Source organism: Rutilus rutilus, assembly GCF_951802725.1.
Source record: "Rutilus rutilus genome assembly, chromosome: 17".
Classification (NCBI taxonomy): domain Eukaryota; kingdom Metazoa; phylum Chordata; class Actinopteri; order Cypriniformes; family Leuciscidae; genus Rutilus; species Rutilus rutilus.
The window spans coordinates 27,669,155-27,692,593 of record NC_140230.1 but is presented as its reverse complement, the minus strand read 5'-3'; the positions used below and the strand labels follow the sequence as shown (position 1 = coordinate 27,692,593).

The window sequence follows — 23,439 nt, the reverse complement described above, 5'->3', positions numbered from 1 at the left end:
TAAAGTCTTTGACGAATTTTAATGCACTTAAATTGCATATTCATAGAGCACTGGCAACTGAGTTTTTTCATGGTATACAACAAGGCATAAATAAATGATTATATTTTAATTTAGTCGAGTACTACATTTTAGAGAGAAAAAAACATTATACATGTAATCCCAATGTTAATTAAATAAACTTCACAAATTAAACATGATTGCATGCAATGAAATTAAGTTGTGACAAACTTTTCAAGAACTGTGTTGATATTAGCTCATTTTAAATAACTATATTTAAAAAGCAGCCTATAAAAATATAATAAATATACTAATTTAAAATAGTAAATATATCGTGATTTTTATTTTATTTTTACCTTTATAGCATAGTCCTGTTTGTGAGTGAGCATTTGTCACTGGACAATAGCTCAGCACAGCAACTAGCACAGCATGACTGGTTCATTCAGGTATGTCACGACGTTGTTCTGGCTTTGTCACAGAAGCCCACCTGTCTATAAAGTTGTGCTAAAAGCACCAATCCAAACTTCCTGCACCTGTTTACTTGCCTCATCTGTTCATCTCCCCCTCCCTCCTTCAACCACTGCCATCTACAGAGACTTTTTTCACATCCACCTCCTAAAAAACACCCTGGGTACAATGGTAAAGGGCAATTTAGCCATTTCTATTTCAGGCTCTTTTAACTCCAATGGAAATAACTGAAATGTGTCATGCAGGCTTTTGTTCTGGCCTTACTTCATGCACAGATCTGAGGAAGGCCTGTAAACCTCACGTCAGAATGCAACGGCTTTATAATTTCTTTTTTTAAACATGCATCCATGAAATGTTTGCATGTGCATATAAGTGCATACAATCTCATAACCATCAAAAACATGATTAAGAGAGTGTTTTTGCAGGGCAGAGTTCCAGGAACATATTACAACCGCTTTTCATCCTTAAGCTGTGGCTTTAAAGGAAAAATAAAAATCTTTGGGATGTGAAAGATGACAGTTGGAATTGCACACATGTCCTAAACCCCCTAATTCAAACGTTGCCATGTACTCAGTGTTAAAAAAGAGAAAGAAAAAGAGTATGAGGGAGTTGAATGGCTTTACTTCCATGAAAACTTTCAACATATAATCCACTGACATTACATCTGTGTTCAAAACCTATTGAGCTGCCTCAATGTAAACCGTCTACATAAGCAACCAAAATGGAAACTCATAATTAGTGTTATTTTAGTATCATTCGTACACTATAGTCTTTTGAATTCCATTTTATTTATTTATTTTTGTTGCACGTTTTTGTCACTTTTTCAAGTTTTAGTTTGTTTAGTTTTAGTTATTTAGAACTTCAAACCAAAAACTAAACTTGGGCAACTAGCTGGAATTATTTTTTTAAATATATATATATTTTTAATACAGTAACAAAGCATTTTTAAGTATCTTTACTTTATCTGAGTATTGTTATTTTGGAAAACTTTACTTTACTACATTCTAACACAATTTAACATTTTGTCACAACTTAATTTTGTCCAATTCACCAAATATATTTAAATGTGTTTACTTCAGTCATTTGTGTTTAAACTAGCCTACATGAATATTTGTTGTTGACAACTAACCTGGCAGTGGATCTGTAGTTCCCAGCATGCTTTGCAAGGGACTGCATTAGGAGAGTAAGTTCACTGATTAAGTGTTATTTTATGTGTTTTTCAGTAAAGGGGAAAGATGTTGTAGTTTATGTTAATGTTTAATGTTCAGTTATGTTTAACAATTTTGTGGTTACCATTGTGCTGAAGAATATTCATTTTACCATGCCGGATAAATCAGTTATGCTTCAGTAAAACAGTTTGGTTGAATTCAGTCATAATCAGTAATCTTAAATAATTTATTTTATTTCAACAAAAACAGTTATTTTATGTTACATCATAAAGTACATTTTAATAAGTAAAAATATATATATATATATATTTTTTTTAATTGCTTAAGTTCAACTTAATGCATTTGTTTAAATGTAGCTAAAATCAATTGTGTGCAACCACTTACGATAAAAAATAAAATAATAATTACATTCAACTAATAATTTTTTTCAGTGTAAAATGTCTTTTTTTTAATTGGAAGAAACTATTTCCAGTATAGAAATATTAAAACATATATATTTATAACATTTATATTCAAATATTTTCCTCTTAGAACTAAATAAACAGTTATGAATGTATGTGAATGTTTCAAATAATTTAAACACTGATTGAATATTATAATAAACAGACTTCAATGCAATGCATTCTGGTATCACCTTATCGACAAAGGATATTTGTGATGTTGTCCTACAGCATGATCAAAATGAGGTACAGTGGCATCATTTTGTGAAAAAGTATTAGGATAGCGCTTAAGATATCCAAGAATGTTGCGCAGATAGGCACGGTTTTGGAACAGAACAAATGCATCATCTTTTAAACAAAGTTTGCAGGACCAGAAAAAACAGAAAATGACAAAATAAAGTAAATAATAATGCATGTAGCGTAATGAGAAGTCCCAAAGTAGCACAGAGGAAAACAAAATATATTCCACCTACCTCCTCAAGTGTCCTTCTAAAGGGCAGAACGACATTAATGGGGGTGGTTTATTGTATACTGTGCGTCCCACTAGAATCTAGCTATTTTGCTAGTCATAACTTGCGATAACCTTCAGCATGTCTGACATCATTTCCCTGTGTAAATGTTAAGTGTCCGTGCGAGGAAGATGTTGGGGACGAGGAAAGTGTCAATATGCCTTTTCTCTTGTGAACTCCTTATTGTGTTACTCCTCCATTTTCTCTCCTTTTCTCATGAGCTGCTGTTGTATTGTGACCGTGAGAGTGTTAAATAAGAATGAAGACTATACAAAACACATCCTTAATCTCTCCTGAAGGAATCATAGTGTCTTTTCTCATCTGGCCTGTTGAATGTACAGTACACACAGGATTAATTAAAACAGCCGGAAGAAAGGACACAGGACTGGATGGGCACCAATTAGAACAGGAATGGGCATTATCCAACAGAGAAGCCATGGCTAAGGGTCTCTGATCTTATGTAACTATTTCATAATCAACTCTATCAAATCTTTTACATTTGATGTTCTCAAACACATGACTTTTATAAACTGAAGTGAATGAAATACCAATGTGTGCTCACGCACAGCAATCTGTGATCAACAATATACAGGGGAGAACAGGAATGAGTGGAACGCACAACAAAATTCGAAAAATATTTGAGGGACATTTAAGTTACAAAATGTAAATTGCTGCATTCTATTTAAAAAATATTGAATGAATTTGAATAATTTTTTGTAAAAAATTTATTCAATGACTCATAAAGACTACACGTTTCATTACTGGATGAATTAGCGTCTTTTGAATTAATGATTCAATGACAAACAGTCACTTGTCGCCACCTACTGGTGTAATGATTTAACTGATACAATCTATATTTGAAGCGTCAAGTCACCTTTTTAAAGGGTGACTTACTCTATTTTGATCGCTAGCATAGACATCAGTGTTTATATAAAAACTATAAAATTTTATTCCAGTACTGCTGTGTCATTTGAATTATTGTAAGACAGAAATAATGATACTGTGTGGTTGAAAAGACTGTTTGTGAAGCTGTTTCAAACCTATATGACAACTGCTCTCTCTGGATCAGCGGCAGCGCCAACGCTGTTTCACTGTGATTGTGTCAAAGGTTTAATAGACAGAATCACTGTCATTTAGGAATGAGATTGCATGGGTGTTTGAATCAAGTTCGCATAAATAGTGCAGCTCTACATACTATATGACTTTCTTTCCAGTCATTTGGTTATATACATCAGCACAGAAAAGGCTAAATAAAGTGAAAAGTATTTAAAATAGGATTAAATGTGTGTTCCAACATCTGGAATACATGGATTACATCATCACTTGTGTGCGGACCGGGGTCACATACACCTCCAAGATTTGTGAAACATCAGTGACACCGTTTTTTTCACTTACAGTAACATTTACCATTAAAGATCCACTGATAATTATTTTAATATTATGGTTTATATTAATGCTACTTTGTAATAAAACATTTTATAAAAAATGTATAAAATTATAATTTTTTAATGCTATTTTCTAAATAAATACAAAAACAAAAAAATTAAATCTATTGTTTTAAATGCGACAAGTGAATTTAAGCATAACAGCATAACGTGTATGACAATGGATATGCATTATGAGATTTGCTAAATCTGCCACTAGCCCTTAATGTTAATAAAACAACAAAAGAGAAAATCACTAACGTAAAACTTCAGTAGCTTAAATAAGAATCAATGTATAATTTATACAGTGAAGTCTATGTACTTTAGTCTGTGTTTTATTTTTTACATTTGTTATTCAATAGCCCTACACTGTGGCTGAACAAAATAAAGCACTGTTTATTTAATTTGTTTATTATGTTGTGTATTTGTAATGTGCATCTTTGTTCTTATTTTTAATAACAAAGATTAAATACATATTTTTATCTTCGCCCACTATGGCCTACATGGTCTGTCTGTTTAATGTTGTTACCTTGTAAGGCTACATTTTTAAAATAGTGAAAATAGTTTGTTTGTTACTGCTCTGTCACTTGCAAAATGGTAAAAACAACTTGAAAAGAGTCGTGATAAAATCATGAATCGTGATTTTCCTGCCATATTGCCCACCCCTAAAAGAGGCTATAACAGAACCGTGTTATAATGCCGCGTAAAAAATGAAAATAATAAAAAAGAAAAGTACTACGACAGAAGTACATGAGCACCTGTGATTCCTGTCCCAGGATTCCTGTCCCTTCTACGACAACCTGGCAGCAATTTTGGGTGCAAGCGTCTGACAGATGTTGTTGAAGGTGGAAGTGTGCACATGCAAAATGCACAGAAAGCTGGGATCCGAGTTCTTTTGAGGTTGTGGTGTGAACAACAAAGGGTCTGAGATCACTTCAATGCTGAAGAAGACCAAAAAAAGAAGACCAGGTTCTCTTTCGAGTCCACAATATTGTGAGCACCAAAAGCACTGAGTTCACTTTCGGCTGGTTCCCTTTCTGGTTCACTTTAAGTGAACTGGGTTTGGTTCTTTAAAAATGAACCATGTGAAAACACCTTCAGTTCCTGAATCATGCTTCCCCTGTCTTTCTCTGCCGGTTATCTATAAATTAAGTTTCATGTAACAAAGTTCGGGAGGAGCACGTTCAGGTAATCAACCAATCAGCACAAGAGGAAGCTGGTATAAATAAAGCCTTTCCTCACCTTCAGTCTCACGACATCCCTCCACCACCCCATCACCTCACACTCGGCTGGGTCTACCCCAGTATAAGGGGGGAGTACTCTGGGTTCGGGCCAAATGCCAAATACGCATAAATACTACATCAGATTCCATGTACGTGTGAACTCGTGAAACTGAATCTTTGAGGATCTTCTCTGATCTTAGTCTCCTCTAGAGGCCTTGCGTTGTAGAGACTAACTCTCTGTCTATCTATCATGTATTGAGCTAGTGAAGGTGATGTCTTGTTTTCTCCCCTGAAACTTCAGATCAGCACAGCAGGGGATTATGGGGTGGATATGGGGGGGGAGGAGTGATTATCAATAAAAGGCCAGACAAACAAGGATGAGTCAATAGACTCTTAACTGGAAACAAAGAGTCACAAACACACACACACGCACACATAAGATCTCACCTATGGTGTCTCCTTGTTCATGCACCATGCTGGCCAAGTCCTTCATAATCTGATTAACGTCCAGCATGTCTCTCTGCAAAAGCAAAACAAATGTTGCAGCTCAGAGGCGAGTCAAGCAAGCATCATAGTGCTCTAAAGAGGTCTTTCATGCAATCTCACGGTTCATGTGTTAGTTTGTAATAAATTAAACAACAACAAATGCAACAGAGCAATACAAAAGAAAAGGAGACTTAATGGACATCAATTACACATTATCACACAGAGTAGCTGATGCTTAATAAGTGGCTGTAGATCAGATATAAATCAAAAGTACATCTCATAATTGTATCTAATAGACTTTCCATCAGTTTTCAAATGTAATGTAAATAAAAACATAGTTTAAAATAAAAAATAAAATTAAAATAAAATACATTCCCATGACTCCCAAACAAACTAATATAAAATAAATTAAAATTATACCAGTTAGCACATGAACTTGGGTAGCCCTTATACTAAAAGTAAATAAACTGAAACTAGAACACTCTAACTTGATGATAGATTGAAACTATGAAAACTAAATTAAACTGAAAATACAAATTGAAAATAAAATTGAAATAAATGTAATAGATAATTTGAAAATAGATAACTAAAACGATAACAATAAAGATATAGCTCTAAAATCGTTCTAAATATAAAAGAATAGCAGTGTCAACACCACAACTGTAACGATAATGTGGAGCATCATTTTTCCCTTTTAAATACTGTTTGGGAAGATACTTTAAGTCTTTCTGCTCCCTTTAAGTCTTTCAAGTCAAAAGCTAAATCCAAATCGGAGCCATGGGTTGATCATAGTATACGCTCCTTGAGACAGTCGTGCAGGAAAGCAGAAAGGAAGTGGAAAAAAGACAGTTTACAGGTCTCGTACGAGATCTTAAGGGACTGCCTATTGGTATATCAGAATGCGGTTAAGAAAGCTAAGGCTTCCTATTTTACTAAATTGATTGAGAAACATCACCACACCCCAAAAGCACTTTTTTCGGTCACACACCCCCTATAAACTCTCTTCGCTGCCCGTCTTTGGTACACTCAAAAAAATGCTGGGTTGTTTCTGTAAACAAATTGTTGGGTTGATTGTGCTGGGTCAAAAAGTTGGGCTGTTTGGGGTACTGTAAACACATTATTGGGTTGATCATGCTGGGTCAAATGAGTTGTAAGGGGGTCATTCACAAATAAACCGCTGGTTGGGTTATTTTGACCCAGCAACTGGTTACTTTTTTCATTCTTTGCGGAACTTTCTGGATTCTTCACTTCTGACTCGAGGAGCACGCCACTCGGAGCAGGCAGTGTTTTATGGTAAGTTAATATGAATGTTTACCTATATTTTTAATAAGTTGTGGTGGTAGCAGCAAGCTAATTTCACTGTTCAACATACAGTCTTTGATATGGAAGTGTGAGGGGTAACTATTTATTTCTGTGAAACATTAAATAGCCACAGCTAGCCGGTTAGAATTTTTTTTACAAAATGCCACGTTAAATCCTTAGTTGAAATTAAACCAGCTATATCAGCAGCCTTTTTGAAATATGCAGTTTAAATTCTAAATTCATCATGTAATTATCGTAGGCCTATTCATTGTGGACGTTGCGTATTTAAAAGTGAGATAAGCGTTTTGTATGAAATCCATATGCGCACTTTCCTCACAGGGCTCGCACGTAAATTCAGCGGGAAATGAGTCTCTAGCTAGTGAGTTGTGAGTGAAAAGTCTGCTGGCGTAGTTTTAGAAATACTCGTCAGAAGAAGTGACTGAGGTAAGTTCCAGCACAGTCGCGTGTGTTTTCTGTAATGTCTAGAACCATCGTTTCTGCCAAAAAAGGCTTTCAAGAGCTTGATAGCCTAGTTTTTATTATGTAGGCTATGACTTGCAATCTTTATATACAGCGACTGAGGAAAGGAGAAATAAATGGACAGGCGTCAGTTTTGAGAAGAAAATTATACCCGTTTTGTTGAACGAATGATCGTCAATATTTAAAACTTAAAAAATGCAAACTTACATGATAGCCTACCCGTAGTATTTTATTGTGTGTAACATCTAAATTGTTTATTGAGGCGATCATCAGCGCTGCCAGTCAGGAGATTACCGAGCAGCTTTGTGGGTTTGTGAGTTTTAACGTTAAAGACACTATCAACATTACAGTAATATTTTACTTTTAATAAAGTAATGTTTTATTTGAATGCCTTAATGTTGATAATATTTGTCCAAATTACTCTTTTATTACTATTACTATAATTCAGTTTGCAAATACTGAATACACATTTTGTTTGTTTTTCACATTTGGTCATTTAATGTTTGCAATATTTTAATTGCATATTCAATAAAAAATTGATACTTCCACAAAAAAAAAAAACTTAACTTGCATGTCAGTTTTATTGCAACACTCTAAGTGATTGTTCTGGGAAGCAGACACACTCTGTCAGTTTAAATATAAACTAAAACGCATATCTTTTACCTGGCATTCATATAGAACATTATACATTTCTATTATTCAAATCAGTTAAATGATTATTAGGCTGCATAGGTCAGCCGGAACCGGGGACACTTTCCTATAACACCTGATGTACTCATTATTTAATAAGAAGAATGGCATCTATGCTAATTTTTGTCTTTCTGTTCATTCTAAAGTTTACTGAAGTCAGCCGGATCCAGGCCATATCCAGATCAGAAGGTGGACCTGCGCCCGGACCCATCCATGACGCATCCCTGAAGGGCCAGCCTCATCAGCCCTTTGAAGGCCTCATCGACACGACTGATCCTCAACAAACTCGTCTCCATACCGGTGTGATGACTCCGACTTCCAACCAGATGGAACTGGATAAATATTCTGAATTTTCTTATTCAATCTGACCTCTGACCTGTAATGCTACCTGAATCATAATCAAACACTGTTCGCTCGATGGCCAGAGGAGAACTGAACGACTGAGCCTGGTTTCTCCCAAGGTTTTTTTCTCCATTCTGTCTCCTGATGGAGTTTTGGTTCCTTGCCACTGTTGTCTTGGCTTTTGGCTTGCTTAGTTGGGGACATTTAATATTCAACAAATTATTGATTTGCCTTAAGGTGGACGATGACGCAATTTTCTTCTAGAAACAAACTTTGTTGTATTATTTTCATGTTACAGTATTACTGTGAAGCTGCTTTGATACAATCTGTATTGTAAAATGTGCTATATAATTAAAGATGACTCTACTTGACTTGTGTAATCAACAGGTGAGGACCAACATGGTTGAATATTTACAAAATGAGATGACTGGTGAATTGCTGCACATTCTGTGCCTCAGGGATGAAATGAAGGGGACATGTCAGACCTTTGACATTGATTAACATTTGTATTCAATAACAAAAAGTATTAAAGAAATGTATAAAATTTAAAAAAAAATTAAATGAGATTGAAATCACATATACTGTGGCCTCTCTGGTTTATTGTATTACAGAGATAATAATTATTTTACATTCGTAATATAACAAATATTTGTTACTAATTTTATTAAGGCAATGAGACAAGAAATAACCCAGCACATGAGTAAGACTTAACCCAGCAAAAGGGTTAATTTCACCCACTGGTTGAGTCAAATGAATGACCCAGAAATATGGGTTAAATGGTGAAACCCAGCACTTGGGTCAAACCAACCCAGCGCGTGTTCTGTCCAATAGTGACCCAGCGGTGTGGTTAAGGTTGGGTTATTTTTTAACCCAGCAGTTTTTAGAGTGTACTCTGTGAGGATTTTGCTAGCTACTTTGGCAATAAAGTTTCTAATTTGAGAGCCCAATTTCAAGTCTCCGATCAGGAAATACCGACAGACATGAGTTCACCTACCCTCTGGACCTCTTTCAATCCTGTCTCTCTACATTCTGTAAAGGAAGTAATGTTTAAACTTAAACCTTCCTTTTGTATGTATCACACTTTACTTCCTCGTTATCTGAGACAATTATTTGATACTGTCGGCCCTTGGTTGGTGTCATTATATAATAAATCCTTGCTTGAAGGAGCTATACCCTCGAGTTTGAAAATTGCCTCAATTACACCTGTACTAAAGAAACCCTCACTTGATGCCTTTATTTTATCAAATTTTCATCCTATATCCATTGTGCCGTTCATTTCCAAGGTATTCAAATTATTTATTTTTTTACAGCTTCAGACCTTCTTAAATGACAATCATATTTTGGAAAAGTTTCAATCAGGGTTTAAATCTCTGCACAGCACAGAAACCGCTCTTACAAGAGATCTCAATGACATTTACTGTACATGGGTACAGATTCGGGAGATTCCGTCATTTTAGTAATGTTAGATTTGTCTTCTGCTTTTGATACTGTTGACCATACGATTCCCGTTTCTCGGCTGGAGTCTTATGTTGGCCTAGGGGGTGAGGTCTTAAGCTGGTTCAAATCTTTTTTAACTAATAGGCGTTTATTTTCTGTAAAAATGGGACGTTTCTCCTCTTCCCTCCAAAATGTATCTTGCGGTGTGCCTCAGGGTTCTGTCTTAGCTCCTGTCTTATTTTCTCTATATCTTCTTCCTCTGGGTTCTATTTTTAGGTAACACAATGTCTCATTTCACTGTTATGCTGATGACATGCAGATTTATATGCCTTTGTCTAGGAAAAATAAGAGTGCTCTACACAGTTTGACAGCGTGTCTTGAGGAGGTAAAACCTTGGCTTGCCAAGAATTTTCTATTTTTGAACTCAGACAAAACAAAAGTTATTGTTTTTAACCCGTCAGAAACCAGGCAAAGACATGATAAGGACCTTGGACCTCTAGATCTATCTATCTCTCCCCAGGTAGGCCAACGGAATTTAATTGTGATGTTAGAAAGTTCCCTCAAATTCAATAAGCAAATTAGTGCTGTCATTAGATCTAGCTTTTTCTATCTTTGCTCTATAGCGAAAATCAAATCTTATCTCCCTAAGCGCTCGTTGGAGACTGCGATCCATGCTCTTATTACCTCGCACCATATTGCAACTCCCTTTATTTTGGTGTATCAAAGTCCCAAACGGCACGCTTACAGATTGTTCAAAACGCTGCGGAGAGATTCCTAAAGGGAAAGAGGAAATTTGACCATGCCATCCCCATCCCCTTTTGAGATCCCTTCACTGGCTACCGATACATTTTAGAATTTAATATACAATTTTAATACTGGTGTATAAATCTTTAAATGATTTAGCACCTTCTTATCTATCTGACTTACTCCATTTTTATTCTCCCACTAGAAGTCTTAGATCTGAAACGAAACTTCTTCAGATACCTAGAACCCGGCTAAAATCAAGGGGAGACCGAGCATTTGAAGTGGCTGGCCCCACACTGTGGAACAAGCTCCCACTTTATATTAGATCGACTTCCTCTCTGTTCAAGTCATGTCTCAAAACGTATTTATTTTCTGTTGCTTTTAGCTCACAATGATTGTTCTGTTTTAAACTGTTTATTATTTTTTGTGTTACTAATTTTTGTGTACAGCACTTTGGTCGGCCAGAGTGATAAACCGAACGATATCTTCCTCTGGTGTGGACAGTTATATAGTTATCATTATTTGTATCTTTATAGTTATCATTCTTGGTGTGAACAGGCCTTAATCTTTGAAATTAGTAGATTCTAACATCAATATTTCAAAACATTCAATTTTATTCAATAAATTAATCAAAATTGATATGAAGAAATATTGATGAATGAAAGTGTACCATTGTGACAAAACTATCATAATATACTCAGACATAACTTTTTAAAAACATACAACATGGAGAACAAAACAATTAAAACCAAACCTCTTCCACTATTGCTGTTTCATGTCAAAATCCTTCTACACAGGCCTGAAGCAACATGGGGTTTTCGAAGTCTATCTCCTGCTCACAGGCCTTTTGTCTCCATACACAATCCCCATGCAAGTGCAGCTGGGTCAGTGGAGCTGAAACCATTGAGCCATTCATCACAGGTGTCTGCAATTGTTTGAGAAACTGGCAGCCATCCTGGCTCTTGGCACAAACCGTTTGGCCGGAGCCAAAATGGCCCCTAGCAAATCACACATTTTTATCTCACTGGTCGTCAACACCATTACAGAGCAACATATTTATTTTACCCACCAAGGTGTTAGTGCAATTTAAATTTAACATGTAGTAACAACAGGACGTAGAGTGTCATTACGTATGATTAGAAGGGAGGAACTTAAAGGATGGCGAATAAAAAAAAAAAAAACAGCAAGATACACATCAAGTTAGAGCAATCATAAGTTCATTTACTGTAATGTACAGAATAGTAAACACCACTCCACGGAGCTGCATCCCCTTTGAGAATTGGGTTTGTAGCTAACAGGCACTGAATCCAGTTTAAATCAAAGCACAAAGTCATATGGGCAAACACAATTCAACACACTGAATAAAGTCTGGGGAGGAGAAAAAAGTCTGATGAAATATGAAGAAATTACTCAAATGACCTAAACAAACTTTACAGTTCTAAAACTTCCAGACAAAATAATCCATCCATCTTTTTTTTTTAAATACACTTTTTTATTGTTATTTTGTAACAATGTTAAAGTCTTTACTGTCACTTTTGGTCAATTTAATGCATCCTATCTGAATAAAAACTCGTACTCAAACGATGGATGGATGGATGGATGGATGGATGGATGGATGGATGGATGGATGGATGGATGGATGGATGGATGGATGGATGGATGGATGGATGGATGGATGGATGGATGGATGGATGGATGGATGGATGGATGGATGGATGGATGGATGGATGGATGGATGGATGGATGGATGGATGGATGGATGGATGGATGGATGGATGGATGGATGGATGGATGGATGGATGGATGGATGGATGGATGGATGGATGGATATTTGAGACTCACCAACATAAATAAATAAATCTATGGCTTCTATCAATTCGACTAAGTAAACACAAGTATGTTTGAGTTCCTTTATATATAAAAGAGCGAGACAGTGACATATTGATTTTGAGAGCACTCTGTGTCCTTCTGCCCAGGGGGAGTCTGGGTAGTCCTGGGGGCTGTGGTGTGCCAGTTTACATCATTTATAAGGGTTATAATAAGCACACAGCATTCCAGAGCTCCCATATGACCCAGAACCCACAGTTATTCCTCATGTTACTCTTTCATGAAGACCCCAGACAGTGGCCCTGTCCCCTGAGACTGTGTGCAGAGGAGGCAGCTCCACAGACCGCCAGTGCCACTTTGAGCAGTCAAGTGGTCAAGATGCAGTTCAGTGCTTTGGGTAACATGACTCAACTAAGCAGTTGGAAGTTTCACAGCTGTTTCTTCCTGGCCCAGATCAATCGGGGAGATAGATCTAAAGACTCCCGAAACTATGACAACTTATTTTGTGGATTATGTCCCTGGTTGAACTAAGGAGTAAACACCATTTTCAGTAACCAGTAGGAAGCATAAACATAAAAAAGAAAACGAAAAGAAAAAAAAGAAAAAGAAAAATATACTGTAAATGTCTTTGTCACTTTTGATCAATTTAATGCATTTGTGCTGAATACAAGTATTAATTTCTTTTTAAGTTTTACTGTTTTTACAAAATGTTACTGACCCCCAATGCTTTGAATGGTATTGTTAAAATATCATTGTTACTATTGAGATGTATGTATGTATGTATTTATTTGTTTATTTATTTACACTATAAATATAGTCAAAATCTATAATATTAAAATGTTCCATCTTTTTAAATTCATTATTAATGACATAGGAAATTTAATTTCCAAAACCTAGCCATCTTAATGTTGAACAGCAAAAGACAGTCCAAGAGTCATGTGGATCACATCGATGCTCTTTTCCTTTGTGCTGCGATTAAGTTGCTCATGTCAAACATCATCCTGTTTTTATTTAGAAAACGAAAGATAGAGACAGAGATAAAGGGACAGAGAGAGAGGCAACAGGAGTCTGATAGGACTCAAAGGGTCTTCCTTTGTTTCATTAGATACAAAATGTCAGACATCTGCTGCATCTGACACACAGGTCTGCGTTGCACCGCAAACGCACACACACTTCAGCGAGAGCCGCTGACAAGAACCACAGCAGCCACACAATTAAATGTGTGGACTGATAAGACTATAGATGTCTTGGAAAAAACACACTACCAAACAGAAGATGACTGACACTTCCATGAATGCAACATGCCAGGAAGTTTTGCAGGAGCATAGACGGACAAGAGCGAATGTGAGAGTGACAGCAAGCCATCAGAAGACCTATCTAAGACAAGAAAACACTGAGAGAAAGATATGTGAAGAGCTGTAGTGATGGACTGACTTTACCGCAGGGCAGCTGAGGTTTCCCAGTGAACTGAGAGATTATTTGTGGTTTGTGTCCACTTTAAAAATTGCTGACAGGTGATGGATGGACAAGATGTGTGAAATATTGTGAAATAATCTTATAAAGTCCAATATGACATATTTTATCTCTCAAGTCAAAAGAGAGCCCTCTTGTGTTACTGGTAAAAGATGCACAAACATTACTGCTTTTACAGTCCCAAAAAAAAAAAAAATCACCAGCCAATCAAACTTTGTTTTTGATTAAATAAGAAATAATTTTGCAGATTGCTCCTCCTAGCATCACTAAACAAAAGAGCAAATAACTGTTGTTTTCGGTCAGGTTTCATGAACAGTATTAATCTGAAGCTAAAACAAAAAGTTTTCGGTGAGTGAAATAAAGCTGAAATAAAATAAAATATATAAATTAGATGAAAAACTTAAATGTAAAAATCAAATATTAGAAATGTTGACAAGGCAACAAACTAAAATAAATCATTAAGTACTAAAATGACTAAAACAACACAAAAAATATATATATTGAAATGACATGAATAACAAATGACAAAAGCACAAGACAAAATTATTCAAACTAAAAGTAAAATGAAAAATAAAAAAATAAAAATAAAAGCAAATTCAAAAATGTTAACAAATACTATAAATAATACTAAAAATAATACGGAACAGTGCCACATAATCATGGGGTTTACACCTTTCCACTTTTTGGGAGATTAACCAAAAAACTGCCTACTTGTTGTTATCTCTGCATATTAAGCTCGGATAAAGTAGGGATAAAGTAAGGAGAACGTATTTCAACAGTGAAACAAAATGACACACATTGCCTTTAAAATACAATATAGGGTTGCAGTGGTTGAAGCTCAGGGCTGGTAATTGAAAGGCAAGGCACTTAACCCCAGGTTGCTCCAGGGGGATTGTCCTGTAATAAGTGTATTTTTAGTCTTTCTGGATAAACACATCTGCTAAATGTCTCCTTTAATTGAAAGCACATTATTACTGCTAAAGCTAACACAATGAGACAGCTCTAAACAAAATAAATGTCTCTTAATAAAGAATATATTGGCTTTGGTCCGAGTTTCTGTACACTGTGCAGTCCTGGCAGCGTCATTGATAAAAGGTGATGATCTAAAAAAAAAAAAAAAAAGGCCCCAACAAAATGACTGGGCACAGGCTCAAAATGTTTTGTTTTTTAGGACCTGAAGGCTTCAAATGTCCCTATGATTCTCCTTACAAGCCTAATAGTAACCATTATGTAAACACACACACACACACACACACACACACACACACACACACAATTAAGCAATAACATCCAGGATGCCCTGCGCGTAAGAGAGGTCAGATGTTCAAATGTTCAAATGTATGTGTGTGTCTTGAGTTCCCGTTTGCGTTTGAGTGTAACAGTGTGTCCAAGGTCTTGTTCTTGTTTTGTCTTGTCCACGATGTGCAAATAACATAATGGAAAAAAGTTACACATGGGCAGTCTTATACAAGAACAGTCAAAAGTGAAGTATAGGCAATAAGAAAATATTAACCATGGCCACTTTAAATCATTTATGATTTAGCGCTTCACTTTAGAGGAAAATTTGCTAAGGATGTTTTTTAAAGGATAGTCAATTAATTTATTACAAACAAGTGCATACTTATTCTCTGGAAACCGGGCTAAATGAATAAACACTGTTATTGCACTCCTGACAATGAGTCAATCCCGCAGTAACTTCTCAGACATATGCATATTTTTATAATAATATATACATATTTATTAAATAACAAGCTAAATTTACCTAACAATATATATTGAACTTATTTCTCATCCCACTGGCAAACCATGTAACCATCCATCCATTTATTAATTTAGCTTTGAATTACTTGCAATGTGTATTCCTAAAAGATTTACCCCTTCACAGGAAATAAGAATGGACCACATCCAGCATGTCGAAAAGGAAAACATGAAATAAAATAACTTGAGGTGAAATCAAATTCCCTTATATAAAGGTGATAACCTCAGTAAATATCACAGTAAAAGGAGCTATGGTCAAGCAACAATGCAGTGTTTTTATGCATTTATAAGAGCTAAAATGTGCCCTGGATAATGCTGACGTTTTGCGCTGGGTGAAGATAATGTGATATAACTACCCTCTGTGTTTCTGATTTCAAGTCCTGAACTAAACGCAGCATGTATCAAAGCTTCCCTGGGGCTAACAACCTGAAATCTCCATATTTAGAAGCTGCCAGCTGGGCATGTGTAACTCCAAGAGTGGGTTAGAAAGTATAGCGTGAACTGCAGTGATAGAATGAGAAAAGGAAACCTAGAACAGTCAGTTGGTGGTTGATAGCTTCATAATAGCTTGTGAAAAAGCAGTGTCCGCTCACACTGCTCGACAATCAGCTCTGAGAGCTCTGACCATCAGAAATAAGTGAGAGCACCAGTAGTGAAAAAAATACAAATATATGGAACATGATATATATTCAATACATGTGTATATATGTACAGTGAGGAAAATAAGTATTTGAACACCCTGCTATTTTGCAAGTTCTCCCACTTGGAAATCATGGAGGGGTCTGAAATTGTCATCGTAGGTGCATGTCCACTGTGAGAGACATAATCAAAAAAAAAAAAATCCAGAAATCACAATATATGATTTTTTAACTATTTATTTGTATGATACAGCTGCAAATAAGTATTTGAACACCTGTCTATCAACTAGAATTCTGACCCTCAAAGACCTGTTAGTCTGCCTTTAAAATGTCCACCTCCACTCCATTTATTATCCTAAATTAGATGCACCTGTTTGAGGTCGTTAGCTGCATAAAGACACCTGTCCACCCCATACAATCAGTAAGAATCCAACTACTAACATGGCCAAGACCAAAGAGCTGTCCAAAGACACTAGAGACAAAATTGTACACCTCCACAAGGCTGGAAAGGGCTACGGGGAAATTGCCAAGCAGCTTGGTGAAAAAAGGTCTACTGTTGGAACAATCATTAGAAAATGGAAGAAGCTAAACATGACTGTCAATCTCCCTCGAACTGGGGCTCCATGCAAGATCTCACCTCGTGGGGTCTCAATGATCCTAAGAAAGGTGAGAAATCAGCCCAGAACTACACGGGAGGAGCTGGTCAATGACCTGAAAAGAGCTGGGACCACCGTTTCCAAGGTTACTGTTGGTAATACACTAAGACCCCATGGTTTGAAATCATGCATGGCACGGAAGGTTCCCCTGCTTAAACCAGCACATGTCAAGGCCCGTCTTAAGTTTGCCAATGACCATTTGGATGATCCAGAGGAGTCATGGGAGAAAGTCATGTGGTCAGATGAGACCAAAATAGAACTTTTTGGTCATAATTCCACTAAACTTGTTTGGAGGAAGAAGAATGATGAGTACCATCCCAAGAACACCATCCCTACTGTGAAGCATGGGGGTGGTAGCATCATGCTTTGGGGGTGTTTTTCTGCACATGGGACAGGGCGACTGCACTGTATTAAGGAGAGGATGACCGGGGCCATGTATTGCGAGATTTTGGGGAACAACCTCCTTCCCTCAGTTAAAGCATTGAAGATGGGTCGAGGCTGGGTCTTCCAACATGACAATGACCCGAAGCACACAGCCAGGATAACCAAGGAGTGGCTCTGTAAGAAGCATATCAAGGTTCTGGCGTGGCCTAGCCAGTCTCCAGACCTAAACCCAATAGAGAATCTTTGGAGGGAGCTCAAACTCCGTGTTTCTCAGCGACAGCCCAGAAACCTGACTGATCTAGAGAAGATCTGTGTGGAGGAGTGGGCCAAAATCCCTCCTGCAGTGTGTGCAAACCTGGTGAAAAACTACAGGAAACGTTTGACCTCTGTAATTGCAAACAAAGGCTACTGTACCAAATATTAACATTGATTTTCTCAGGTGTTCAAATACTTATTTGCAGCTGTATCATACAAATAAATAGTTAAAAAATCATACATTGTGATTTCTGGATTTTTTTTTTTATAGATTATGTCTCTCACAGTGGACATGCACCTACGGTGACAATTTCAGACCCCTCCATGATTTCTAAGTGGGAGAACTTGCAAAATAGCAGGGTGTTCAAATACTTATTTTCCTCACTGTATATACACATGAGAAAAATAAAGGACACGCTATTGAATTCTAGGATTTTATGTATCAGGACATAAAAATCACCTGGGGTCTCATTTATAAAACTGTGCGTAGGAACCTTACTAAAAGTGTACGTGCGCCCGAAAGCCAAAAAAGGCGTACGCAAAAAAATATTCAGACTTATAAAACCGTTCGTACGCCAGAACCTGCGCAGAATTCACTTTATAAATCCCAGTCAGCGGAAGATTGTGTGCACATGCGTCTCCACCCCGAAATAACCATATATGGAGCTTACAACGCCTAGTTTTACTATGCAGATCCTCATCTGGATATCATTTACATATGATTATTCATCCACGTGATAACGTTTAACGGTACAAGACACATTACATTAATAAAAATCATGTAGTTGCCTATCCTTGCCTTGTTTTTGAATACATAAATCAAATAGTGTATAAAATACATTTCAGAGAAAGTTTTTCTCAGTCTTTTCCACTGGCCGAATAGTATTTTTAATTGATTTATATTTTTAATGGAAACAGATAGGCCTTGGGCATTATTTGCACGCAACTATTTTCTCAGACAATCTGGTATTATCATGATAAGCAATTATCTCTGTGGTTAAAACATTAAAACACGGCACGCCACAGGAAAAGTGTTCAAAAACATCGCATCCACAACAAATATTTCTATTGATTGAATTTGAATATAAAAAATGTTGTAACTTCTCAGTAATGATTTCATGTTTAAGTGTTTAACTCCATTAATTTGAATGGCATATTTAATCTAAATGTTTATATCAGAAGTAAAACATAGTTTAAATCATTATTTTATTTATTTAAACAGTTATTTGCGTCAGTTTCACTAAACGGCCCAACGTGCTCCCTGGCGCGGACATTTTAGAAGGAATGGATATTTGCTTCAAGTGACAGGCTTGGTGAGTGAAATTATATTTGTATTATCTTTCTGTATATGTTTAATTTTCTTTAGACTTTCTGTCTAAAAGTGACCAAAAAGACACTTAACTCCAGCTCACCATCGGTGTCGCCAAACTGCTCCATCTCCAAAACGTTCGTACGCATGGGCCAGAGTTTGCGTGCAGGTGCGCAAATTTTCCCGTCAAGTTTGCTTTTATAAATCACAACTTATGCGTCAGAAGTGGTGTACGCCTCTTTCAGGGCCTATTTTGTGCGTACGCAACGGTTATAAATGAGGCCCCTGGTCTTTGGCAGGTCTTAAAATTTGGTAAACACAACCTCAGATGAACAACACATGGCATCATATTATCATTATTTATTTAACAAAAACTAGGCCCAACTGGGAAAAGCTATGGGTGAGTCATCCTTACTGCTTCCTTAGGAATTAAGAGTGTAAGTAGCAATCAGGTGCTGCTAATCAAATGCCTTTGATTAATTGATAATCAGCAAGTGTGATCAGTGATCACCTTTATAAAGCAGACGTTGTGGCAGTTTTCTGGTCTGGAGCATTCAGGTGTGTGTTAACCCAATGCCAAGGAGGAAAGTCATCAGCAATGATCATTTAGAAGCAATTGTTGCTGCCCATCTATCTGGGGAGAGTTATACGGCCATTTCCAAACAATATGAAGTCCATTATTCTACAGTAAGGAAGATTATTCACAAGTTGAAAACAATCAAAACCATGAATGAATGTCCCAGCAAAGTTCACCCTAAGGACAGTGCAATGCTCAGAGAAATCACAAAACGTACTCGGTTACTAACGTAACCTCGGTTCTCTCTAGAAGAGGGAACGAGTACTGCGTAAGATATCTTACGCTAGGGGAAAATCCTTTTTCCGCGAGATATTGAAGGCAAAAATTATCCTTAATTTTGTAATAATGCAAAACGCGTTGCGGCAGCATGCAGACATAGGCGAGACAGCTCGCGCGCCTATTGGCTGCTCTGCGGCAACTGCAGCAGCCTATCGAGCGAGGCCTGGCGTGACGCCAGACCCAATCAGGGCACTTCGCGCCCGCTGCGTCACGTCCCGCCGAAATGGGCGTGGTCTAGGCCTATAAATAAAGCCAATAAATACCGCTCGCAGGCAGCTATTATCTGGTTTTTCATCATCGAAGCAACCAGAGCGTGTGCATGCACGGCAAGATACGCAGTACTCGTTCCCTCTTCTAGAGAGAACCGAGGTTACGTTAGTAACCGAGTACGTTCTCTTACGAGAGGTCTCTCGTACTGCGTAAGATATCTTACGCTAGGGGACCCAATGCAAAACGCCGTGCATGCTGAGATCTGACACCAAAGACCCAAGGGCGAAAGCCCGGGGTACATATAGTGCACAATCACTCAGGGAACTCACAGGGAGTCCAGGAAGAGGGAGGGGCGAAGCCGCACTCTTCCACATATGGTAGCGTCGCTGAGACGCGAATTTCATCATACAGACAGGGCGGGGTACGGCCTGAACTGATGGGGGAATGTGGGTCTTACACAGTTTGCCCAGGCACATCTCGTGCTGCTACTTTTTTACTGTCGAACATTGAGCTGTGCTCAGTAGACGCAGCATTCTGAGCTGACGCATCAGGTCAGATAATACTGGTAAACTTAGACCGACAGCAGCCTGGCCTGCAGGGCGGGAACCTCTAGGTTATAAAACCTTATAAATGTAGACGGGGAGGCCCAGCCTGCCGCCATACAAATATCTTGCAAGGCAATCCCACTTGACCAGGCCCACGAAGAGGCCATGCCTCTCGTGGAGTGCGCTCTGACACCCAACGGGCACTGCATGCCCTTGGAGGCGTATGCCAGCGCTATAGCATCAACTATCCATCTGGATAGGCTCTGTTTCGACGCGGCTAGTCCCTCAGAACGTCCGCTAAACGAAACAAAGAGCTGCTCCGTCTGTCTGAAACCAGACGAGCGAGACACATAAGCTCGTAATGCCCTGACTGGGCAGAGGAGGCTCGCGTCTCTTTCCTCATCAGGGACCGGTAGGGCTGACAGGGAAATAACCTGCGCCCTAAACGGTGTGTTGAGGGATTTCGGAACATAACCGTGCTTAGGTTTGAGTATAACTTTTGAGTCATTAGGCCCAAACTCCATGCACGCCACGCTCACAGAGAGCGCGTGCAGATCCCCTATGCGCTTCACCGAAGCGAGAGCCAGCAAAAACACCGTCTTGAAAGACAGGTGTTTCAAATCGATTGACTGTAAAGGCTCAAATGGCGCACCTTTCATGGCTTCCAGAACCGTAGAAAGGTCCCATACGGGGACTGAGGGAGGTCTGGGAGGATTCAGTCTCTTAGCCCCTCTAAGGAAGCGGATGACTAAATCGTTCCTTCCTATTGACTGACCAAGCGTTGTTTCTGAGAACGCTGCTATAGCCGCCACATAAACTTTGAGCGTGGAGGGGGCCCTGCCCCCATCCAACAGCTCTTGTAGGAAGGAAAGCACCTCCGCCACACCACAGTCTGTGGGTGACACACCACGGGCTGTGCACCAGCCCGAAAACACTGACCATTTCGAGGAATAGAGTCGTCTCGTAGACGGAGCTCTAGCCTGCGTGATCGTGTTTAATACTCCTTCAGGGAGTCCAACATGTACCCGTTGATGGCCCAGACATGAAGGGACCACAGTTCCGGGTGAGGATGCCAGATCGAACCGTGGGCCTGTGAGAGGAGGTCTCTCCTCACTGGTACTGGCCACGGGGCAGTACTTGCTAACTGCATCACGACTGGGAACCAAGGTTGGTTTTTCCAGAACGGTGCCACCAGCAGTACTGAGCATCCTTCTTCCCTGATCCGTTCTATCACCTGAGGCAGGAGAGAGACGGGGGGGAAAGCATAGAGCGGGCGGCGGGGCCACACATGGGCCAGCGCGCTCCTGCTCTTTGAGAAAAATTCCTGACAGTGAGCGTTTTCTTGAGACGCAAACAGGTCTACTTCCGCTCTGCCGAATTTCTTCCACAGCAGTTGGACTGTCTGTGGGTGTAGGGACCACTCGCCTGCCGGAACATTGTTCCTGGACAGTCTGTCCGGTCCTATGTTCAGGAGCCCTGGCACGTGCGCTGCTCTGAGCGAGCGCAGGTTGCACTGAGCCCATACCAGGAGGCGTTCTGCCAGCCTGTACAGGTTCTTGGACCTGAGGCCGCCCTGGCGATTTATGTAGGACACCACAGACATGTTGTCCGAACGGATCAAGACGTGGCGTCCTTTTATCTGGGGACAAAAACGCGTCAGCGCGTTGTCTACTGCCAGCATTTCGAGGCAGTTTATGTGCAGGAGCTTCTCCCGTTCCGACCACTGGCCGAAGAACGGTCTGCCCTCGAGCAGCGCTCCCCATCCCGAGGTGGACGCGTCCGTGGACACCACTTTCACCCTCGAGGAAGTCCCCAGGCTTACACCTAATTGGTACCAGTCGTTCGCTCTCCAAGGTTTCAGAGCTGTGATGCACTTCTGATTGACCCTGAGGCGAAGCGAACCAGATGCCCACGCTCTGCGTGGGACTCGCGCTTTCAGCCAAAACTGCAGCGGGCGCATGCGGAGCAGGCCCAGCTGGAGCACTGACGATGCTGAGGCCATGAGACCTAGCATCTTCTGAAATTTCTTGAGCGGGACAGACGCGCCGCAGCGAAACGCGTTCGCTGTGCGCTGAATGTCTACCGCGCGCTGTGGTGATAGTCGCGCTATCATGGACAGCGAGTCCAATTCTGTGCCCAGGAAAGATATCTTCTGACTGGGTAACAGAGAGCTCTTCGCCCAATTGACACTGAGACCCAAATCCTCAAGGTGATCGAGTAAAATGGTCGTGTGTTCCATGAGCACTGCGCGAGATTGCGCTAGAATCAGCCAATCGTCCAAATAGTTCAGCACTCGTATGCCTCTCATTCTGAGGGGTGCGAGCGCCGCGTCCATGCACTTCGTAAATGTACGGGGTGCCAGGGACAAACCGAATGGCAGGACTGTGTACTGATATGCCTGGCCCTCGAAGGCGAATCTCAAATATCGCCTGTGACGTGACGCTATCTGTATTTGAAAATACGCGTCTTTCAGATCTATTGACACAAACCAATCTCCTTGGCGAATCTGCACAAGGATTTGTCTGGTCGTGAGCATCCTGAACTGTCGCTTCACAAGCATTTTGTTCAGTTGCCTTAGATCTAGTATGGGTCTGAGACCCCCGTCTTTTTTCGGTACCAGGAAGTATCTGCTGTATAGCCCTCCTTCGCTCTGAACTTGAGAGAGAGGCTCTATGGCCCCTTTGCTCAATAGTTTCGTCACTTCGGCTCGAAGTAAATGTGCTACTTCTGTTTTTACCGTGGTCTCGACGCGCGCCACATAGCGGCGAGGGCGTCGGCGAAACTGCAGCGAATAGCCTCTTTTTATAATGTTCAGCA

General features: G+C 39.2%; 1 protein-coding gene across 1 annotated transcript in view; it reads right to left on the bottom strand.

Annotated features, from left to right (window-relative positions):
- tsnare1 (T-SNARE Domain Containing 1) overlaps positions 1 to 23,439 on the bottom strand; it is a 156,024-nt gene that overhangs the window by 34,154 nt on the left and 98,431 nt on the right. The window contains exon 9 of the mRNA XM_084384969.1: positions 5,678 to 5,750. Within this exon, the coding sequence (XP_084241095.1) occupies positions 5,678 to 5,750 (73 nt within the window). The remainder of the gene's footprint in view (positions 1 to 5,677; positions 5,751 to 23,439) is intronic.